Source organism: Elephas maximus, chromosome 2 (genome assembly GCF_024166365.1).
Source record: "Elephas maximus indicus isolate mEleMax1 chromosome 2, mEleMax1 primary haplotype, whole genome shotgun sequence".
Lineage (NCBI taxonomy): Eukaryota > Metazoa > Chordata > Mammalia > Proboscidea > Elephantidae > Elephas > Elephas maximus.
The window spans coordinates 143,470,442-143,479,707 of NC_064820.1; the positions used below are offsets into that span (position 1 = coordinate 143,470,442).

Genomic DNA, 9,266 nt, shown 5'->3' on the forward strand with positions numbered 1-9,266 from the left:
AAGAACAGTGACGAATCTCTGAAACATTTCATAACATGGAGGAACCTGGAAGGCATTATGCTGAGCAAAATTAGTCAGAGGCAAAAGGACAAATATTGCATAAGACCACTATTATAAGATCTTGAGAAATAGTATAAACTGAGAAGAACACACACTTTTGTGGTTACAAGGGGGGGAGGGAGGGAGGGTGGGAGAGGGTTTTTTACTGATTAATTAGTAGATAAGAACTGCTTTAGGTGAAGGGAAGGACAATACTCAATACATGGAAGGTCAGCTCAACTGGACTGGACGAAAAGCAAAGAACTTTCCAGGATAAACTCAAGGGCGGGGATTTGGGGACCATGGTTTAAGGGGACTTCTAAGTCAATTGGCAAAATAATTCTATTATGAAAACATTCTGCATCCCACTTTGAAATGTGGTGTCGGGGGTCTTAAATGCTAACAAGCGGCCATCTAAGATGCATCAATTGGTCTCAACCCACCTGGATCAAAGGAGAATGAAGAACACCAAGGTCACACGATAACTAAGAGCCCAAGAGACAGAAAGGGCCACATAACCAGAGACTTACATCATACTGAGACCAGAAGAACTAGTTGGTGCCTGGCCACAACTGATGACTGCCCTGACAGGGAGCACAAAAGTGAACCCCTGAGGGAGTAGGAGATCAGTGGGATGCAGACCCCAAATTCTCACAAAAAGACCATACTTAATGGTCTGACTGAGACTAGAGGAATCCCGGCGGTCATGGTCCCCAATCCTTCTGTTGGCCCAGGACAGGAAACATTCGCGAAGACAACTCATCAGACATGAAAGTGACTGGACAGTGGGTAGGAGAGAGATGCTGATGAAGAGTGAGCTATTTGTATCAGGTGGACACTTGAGACTGTGTTGGCATCTCCTATCTGAAGGGGGGATGGGAGGATAGAGAGAGTTGGAAGCTGGCAAAATTGTCACAAAAGGAGAGACTGGAAGGGCTGACTCATCAGGGGGAGAGCAAGTGGGAGTACGGAGTAAGGTGTATATAAACTTATATGTGACAGCTTGACTTGATTTGTAAACGTTCACTTGAAGCTCAATAAAAGTTAATAAAAAGAAAAGAATAAGCTCTATATGAACTGACACGGAATTATCTCTGATAACAGTGATAAGTGAAAAATATAAGTAGTAGGATAATAGACACAGTACAATGCCACTTACCTAAAAACACATAAACAAAAAAATGCCCATTTATACGTATATCGCATGCACATCTGTACTGATGCATGAGAAAAGATATGGAAGGATACTCACCAAACCGGTAACAAATGTTACCTCTGAGGAGGTATAGCGGTTTTATTATGTCCACAAACTCCTTCCTTCAAAGATGGAGCCCAATTTCCTTTCCCTTGAATGTGAACTAGACTCAGTGACTTACTTCTAACAAACAAAATATTGCAAAAGTAATAATGCTATGTGATACCCCAAGCTAAATCATAAAAACAACAGCATCCACATGACTCTCGCTCTCTTGGATCACTTGCTCTGGAAGAAGCCATGTCCTGAGAAGAGGACCATGTAGACAAGAACTCAGGCCTCTAACCAACAGCCAGCACCAGCTAGCCATCTTGGAAGGAAATCTCCAACCCCAAACTTAGATGATAGCAGCCTCAACCAACATCTGATGGCTACTTTAAAAGAAACCGCCACCAAGCCACTCCTGAATTCTTGACCCACAGGAACTGAGAAAGGTAATAAACATTTATTGTTGTTTTAAGCTTCTAAATTTTGAGATAATTCGCAATTCAGCAATAGATAACTAATACAGGAGGGAACTAAAATGGGGGTGGGGGTGACGAGATGAGGCAGGAGTTAGCAAAGAGGGCACTTCAGTTTGTCTATGCTGTTTAACTTTTTTTAAAACAAAAACTTTACTAAAATATTTGTGAAATGTAAAATGTTATTAAAATTCTTAATTTACGCACTCTTAAGTATGTTGAACTTAAAGGGCACAAAAAAAGCACATTAAAAATCCATTCTTCCAAGTTTTTTTTTTCTTTTTTGAGGATAAATTCATTTTCTTGAAAGGCATGATTAGGGAATTAATCTCAATTTCACATATAAATGAAATTAGGTCACATTCCTGAGAAAGTGACAGAGGTCTTCTACTCTATGATGACGGTAAATTATCTAAAGTAATTATGACTGCAATTAGACACAAAACTCAGAGCATGGATTTAGAGACAGAGAGCACTGGGGTTCAAAGTCCAACCTCTGACCACATACATATACACACACACCCCGCACAATGAAGAACACATGATACCAGTACTCTACAGACAATGCAATTTAAACTGTGTATAAACCATTCTTACCCAATAAACCTATTTGGGATGAACCCTTTATCTTATATTAACTACAAAATACACATATTTTCAGAGATCAACTACCCTCTTCTTTTTTACCCACGTACCAAACCAAAAGCCACTGCCATCAAGTGGATTCCGACTCAGAGGGGTCCTACAGGACAGAGTAGAACTGCTCCATAGGGTTTCCAAGGCTATAAATCTTCATGGAAGCAGACTGCCATATCTTTCCCCCACAGAACAGCTGGTGGGTTCAAACCTCAAACTTTCGGTTGGCAGCTCAGCCACAGCACCAGCAGGGCTCCTCATATTAACTACAAAACCAACCAACCAACCAACCCTCTGCCGTCGAGTTGATTCCGACTCATAGCGACCCTACAGGACAGAGCAGAACTGCCCCATAGAGTTTCCAAGGAGCGCCTGGCGGATTCAAACTGCTGACATTTTGGTTAACCATTATGCCACCAGGGTTTCCATATTAACTACAAACTAAACACATTTTCAGAGATTAACTACCCTTATCTTTTTTGCCCATATAGGTGAGGTCAATTCTTTGTGCCGGACGATCCTGCACATTTCTAGACATTTAAAGTCCCTGGACATTAAATGTCAGCAGGACCCTCCATGCATCGTATCAACCAAAAAATCCCCATGCATTTCTATGTGATGGGATTGACAACTGTGATTGTCCTTTATATAGATATGAGACTTCTTTGTCATAATTAGGGAATATAGTATTACCCACAAGCAAATCCGTCACATAAATGAATGTTTATCTTAACTTTTGAAAGAAATCTTTCTAAAATGTATGGAACCCACCCCTTAACTTTCGTCAAACAGTATACTGGATTAAACTAATTTCTGCTAATAATTCCTGTAACAGTTATGAATATCAGAGTTCTGTGTACAGTATTCCAAAGAACTGCTGAGACATATTGATGATTTTTCACTCAGACTTCCATGCTTTTATTTCCTGAGTCTGATTTTCATAATTCTTCCATTTCATTCCATGATCAGCAATCATTCCCTGAAACCGCCTACATCCCCCATTATAGTGGCACCATCACCCGTCAGTTTGCTGTTTCTAGTGTACCATGGCACTCAGACAGCTGACTTCTCAGAATTGGACACACAACATGGTCACATAAACAGACAGGCCTGAGAGTCTCTCCTGTGGAGCAAAGTACATGAGTTTTATTTATTGCATGAATTGTGGCAGTTATTTTTGAAGCTCAGAGACCGTAAGTGTTTATTCCTAAGTTCTGAGCTATGGAAATTCATCTGACTCCACTCCGTGTTTCCTGATGCAGGCCCTGTTAGCATGCTGTAGGGATGATTCTTTGTCCAGGACTGTCCTGCACACTTTAAGACATTTCAAGTCCCTGGGCATTAAATACCAACAGCATCCCGCAACCACTGCAACAATCAAAAATAAATAAATAAAATCCCCATGCATTTTTATATCCTGGGACGGGCTGAGAAGATGGTCTGTGAAAAAAGAACTCCCAGACCATGCTCGAGCATGCCCATATCCTATACCTAAGCTATCTTAGTTTCTCCATGTTAATTCCTACTAGGGATCCCTAGGAACTAGTCAGGGCAACAAATACCAACTGCCCATGAGCAGATTTCTTCTGTCTTCAAATCAAAGTGCCAAGATGATAACATTTATAGTAAAACCAAATTCCTAAACTTCTTCCCCAACCTGCCGGTATCAGGCTTCACTGTCCTAAGGGTCTACTTATGTCAAGGCAAAAGCCAGTTTGAAAGACTTAAAGTACTAAGCAGAAAGCTGCCAAGTCCTGACATTCTCTGCAAATTTTACTTGATAAGAGCCCCTATCACAATAAGAGGCCCTCTGGAAAAACATCCCTCGAAGCTGTCCAAAAAAAAATTTATACTTTCCTTCACTTTCTTTCTTAGCAGGCAAATATTCACAGACAAATGTTTCTGTCCTCAACTGCTTCATCTCTCAACCACCACACCTTGTCAGGTTCACTCCCCTACCTCTGATGGTACAGCATTCAAGCACCTCTGTAGACTGCTTTGGCCACTCAGTTACTCTGAGGTAGATATTAATTTATTCTCAACTCCAGAGGTAAATGAGAAGGTCAAAGACAAACAACACATCACAATTTTCCCTGCAAATGCTCCATTCTCCCTCAGCATGAAAAACAAAAGATGTGTATAAGAGTTTTCTGTCCCTTATTGTTCTACATATTTAAGAAGATGGTCGCCAGCTCAGGAAATCAGAGCAGAGCTTCGGTTATCTATTGCTTGCATCATTCACTTGTGGACTGATTTATATATTGTTTCATACTATCATTTAACTCTTTCCTAAGGTCTAGTGTAATGGGTTAGGAGCCTTGATGGCACAATGGTTAAACCACTCGACTGCTAACTGTACCTGAAAGGTTGTCGATTTGAACCCACCAGCCACTCCACAGGAGAAAAGACCTGGAGATCTGCTCACGTAAAGATTACAATTTAAGAAACTCTACGGGGCAGTTCTACTCTGTCTTATAGGTAGCACTGAGTGAGAATCGACTTGAGGGCAATGGGTAATCTTTACAGAAGAAGGCTGCCACATCTTTCTCCTATGAAGCAGCTGGTAGGTTTCAACCACTGACCTTACGGTTAGCAGCTGACCACTTAGCCACTGTACCACCAGAGCTCCTTAGAAGAAAGCTAGTGTAGATATATTAATATTAGATAAAACAGACTAACAAAAAATTATTAGGGATGGAGAGGATCACTACATATTGATAAAAAGTTCAATTCACCAGCAAGATGTCAGTTCTAAAGGATCTATCATTTATAGGACAAGCAGACAAAATAAGGTATACAACTTACACTGGAACCGACCTACAATGGAGTCATTGGAACGGAACCCTGTAGTAAGTTGGGGGCTAACTAGAGTTTCCTCAGCAAAGGAGGGAAGCAAGTCCTTTGCAGGTAAGAGGAAGAGCATAAGCACAGAGAAAGTCAAAAGAGTTCCTGGCACGTTCTAGTAAAAGAGCACAGCCCAGTGTGACTGGAGCAGTGACAGAGTGTACAGAGTGTAGGTTGTGCCCATCTTATAGTGGGTATTATACACAATATTGGAAACCCTGGTGGCGTAGTGGTTAAGTGCTACAGCTGCTAACCAAAGGGTCAGCAATTTGAATCCGCCAGGTGCTCCTTGGAAACTCTATGGGGCAGTTCTACTCTGTCCTGTAGGGTCGCTATAAGTCGGAACTGACTTGACAGCACTGGGTTGGGGGGTTTTATACACAATATTAGCAGCCCTGGTGGTGCAATAGTTAAGCACTGGGCTAATAACCAAAAGGCTCGCAGTTTGAACCCACCCAACTGCTCCACAGAAGACCTCGCAACCTACTCCCTATGGCACACAACAACAACATACACAATATTAAGGAGTTTGAACTTTTTTCCACAGGTCAAGGGACAGTCACTAGCGGTTTTTGACCACCATAGAGATATGATCAACTCTTTTCTTAGGAAAAAAATATTTAGAAAGATAATCAGAATAGTATCATGAAGAAACAATAAGAAGGGAGAAGACAACAGGCAGGGATACCAGCTTAAAGGTGATTACTGTAGATATAATAACGATCTGAACTAGGACTGTGAGTAGAACTTGAATTTAAGAGACACTTCCGAGAGAGAAATGGCAGAGCTCTGACACTGACTCCTGGCCAGGAAAAAGGAGAGGAAAGAGAAAGAGTCTGGCTCTTGTTAGATGATGACGCCTGGCACCATGCACAACAGTTAGTGGGTGCTCCGTAAACATGTGTTGGATCCAATTAAATTTTCATAACCTGACAAAATTAACTTGGATGACCAGTGAATTACTGAACAATATGTCCAAAACAACCACACCTTTGAAACAAAAAGTGGAAGAGAAACAAATTTAAGTGAAAGATTAGATGCTGGTTGATAACATATACCACCGAATTATTTTTAAGAGGAAGAAAAAAACCATGAAATGAGAATTTTCCCAGAGAATGTTCCACAGAACCTTAGTCCCAAAATATATTCCATGACAAAACAGTTCCAGGGTCAAACACATTTGGAAAATGTTGCACACCAGAGTCATATTTAAATATTCAATGCAAACACTAAACCAAAATCTACTGCCATCAAGTTGATTCTGACTCATAGCAACCCTACAGAACAGAGTAGAACTGTCCCGTAGGGTTTCCAAGGAACGGCTGGTAGATTTGAACTGCCAAACTTTTGTTTAGCAGCCATAGCTCTTAACCACTGTGCCACCAGAGCACCACTACAAACACCAGCATATAAAATACTCCTAAAAGTTCTAATTGAAAAAAAAAAAAAAACACTAATATTACTTAAAACAGAGTTTCCCAAACATTTTGACCCTGGAACATTATCAAATCTTCCACAGACTTAACGTTCCAGAGAACACATTAGGGAGCTACAAACACCAGCATATAAAATACTCTTAAAAGTTCTAATTGAAAAAAAAAAAAAAAAAACACTAATATTACTTAAAACAGAGTTTCCCAAACATTTTGACCCTGGAACATTATCAAATCTTCCACAGACTTAACGTTTCAGAGAACACATTAGGGAGCACTACACTCCACAAAAAGTTCCCCAAGTAGAAACACAGAGTTTCAGTGAAATCAGAAGGAAGCATTACAAGCTATACAAACACAAAAGTACAAACCTTCAGGTGAAGTTTTTGAATAATTCGGGTGAGCAGCCGTGGAAATCTTCCAGTATCTATCGCATTGATCAGTGACACTGCTTTTTTCATGCTAAATAAATTCATAAAACAAAGTTTTAAAATGAGTTTCCCAAGTTGAACTGTACTTGCTATAGTAGTCTATCAGTTTTCATTTCAACAACTCTGACAATACAGAAAGCAGGGCAATCTTGAACATTTCTAAAAAAGATATCCCCAAGAGACACTTCTGTTAAAAAGGTCCATTTGGCAACTTTTCTCTTTCTTTTGGGCAAAGCAAACTACTAATGAAATCCTGCACTCTGTGTGCAATGGTATTAATTGACCAGTGGGTAGTTGTGTGTCCACTTAACCCAATATTGAACTCTGAAAGGCATGGACGGAAGGGAGCTGTGATGAGGACAATGACACCAAAAACAAAAAGAAAAATACTGTATGGCAAATACATGGAATTAAAAAAAAACTATAAAATCATTTGGGAGTCGGTAAGTACACTCAAAAAACCAAACCTACTGCCATCGAGTCGATTCCGACTCAGAGTAACCCTATAGGGCAGAGTAGAACTGCCCCTAGAGTTTCCAAGGAGCGCCTGGAGGATATGAACTGCCAACCTCTTGGTTAGCAGCCATAGCACTTAACCACTACACCACCAGGGTTTCCACGAAGTACACAATTGCTTTAAAACCATGCTTCAATTGTTATAATCAACTTCAAATAATATGGTAAGAACAATTCTACTGCACGATGCTGGATACGGTTTACTGATTCAGTGTGTAGTATCAAGGACGAGTCAGAACTCAAGGAGTCCAGGAAGAAGGAAAAACTTTAAAAATGACAATTCTCTTCTTCTGGAAGATTCCTGCCCAATTCAGACACAAATAAGTTATTTCCCAATTTATTTGCCCACATACTTCAGTATTTGTTCCATATCCACACACCACCTGCATTATTTATTTTTCATTAGGAAGGAGCCCTGGTGATGCAGTGGTTAAGAGCTCCGCCGCTAACCAAAAGGCCTGAGGTTCCAACCCACCAGCCGCCCCTTGGGAGAAAGATGTGACAGCTTCCGTAAAAAGTTACAGCCTTGGAAACCTTATGGGGCACTTCCACCTGGTCCTGTAGGGTTGCTATGAGCCAGAACTGACTCGATGGCAATGGGTATTTTTCATTTAGTTGAGTTCATTTTTACTTAATTTTATTTTAAAAGGGAACTTTTTATCATCACAGTGGATGGTCAACATTACCTACCACAAATAGAAAATGACCCCAAACAAAAGCAATGTTACCACAGTCTGGCTAGATACTGTCACCAGCTGAAAACTCCTGGCCTGCGGTCTATTCTATCTTGATTTAAAGGGGGTGTTAACCCCTACTATGTATTCAAGACCCTCTGGCACCCATGTGAATCGGTTCTCAAAATCGGAAGGTCTCAAAGAAAACTGAAAACGAAATACCTTTCCACGTAGCTCAGTGTTACTCAGTGTAGCGTCTGGGTACTTCTGACCGCATATTCTGAGACCAATGACACAGACCACACTTTCATACAAACCTCAGCCGACGGGCGCACCGCGCGCCCCGCGCGCCCCGCGGAGACCAGCCCGCGTGAAGGCAGAGGCGCCCCGCGCACCCACGCCCTCCGCGGGTCTGCATGGCCTGCGTTACGCGCGCTCTGCAGCCCCGCGCCCACTCCTACCCGCCCCGGCCCGCTCGGCGCCAAGACGTCGGGCAGCGAGGGCATCTGTGCGCCAGCCCCGTCCGCGCCACCCTGCAAGCGCTACCGCTAAGTGCCGGGGCAGACGGCTACCTGGGGGTCTCTCGCAGGACCAGCGCCGCTGACGCCGCCATGGCCGCAGCTCACTCGCCCGCCGCCGTCTGTCAGCTGTGCGCAGCCCAGCCAATGGCGGCTCGGGCGGACGGGAAGCCGGAAGGCTCAAGCCTCACAGCGGCCGCTTGGCCTCAGGCCATCGGGGTCGGGCCTCCCGAGTCCTGTCTTGCTGTCAGGGAGAGGCGAGGGAGCGTCACCATTGTAATCCCCACCACTCCAACTGTGTCTCAGTTAAAGCTTTGTAACTAGAACAAGCTATAACTATATGTTGTTTTTGTTGGATGCTGTCAACTCCATTCTGACTCAAAGCAACCCCTGTGAACTGCCCCATAGGTTTTCTTGGCTGTAATCTTTACGGAAACAGATCGCCAGGTCTTTCTCCCA

The 9,266-nt window shown here is 42.4% G+C and overlaps 1 protein-coding gene across 1 annotated transcript in view; it reads right to left on the reverse strand.

Annotated features, from left to right (window-relative positions):
* COMMD10 (COMM domain containing 10) overlaps positions 1-8,958 on the reverse strand; it is a 265,416-nt gene extending 256,458 nt beyond the window's left edge. The window contains exons 1-2 of the mRNA XM_049873632.1: positions 8,862-8,958; positions 7,040-7,130 (exon numbers count right to left, since the gene is read on the reverse strand). Of these exons, the coding sequence (XP_049729589.1) occupies positions 7,040-7,130; positions 8,862-8,902 (132 nt within the window). The 5' untranslated portion in view covers positions 8,903-8,958. The remainder of the gene's footprint in view (positions 1-7,039; positions 7,131-8,861) is intronic.
* Positions 8,959-9,266: the final 308 nt, after the last annotated feature.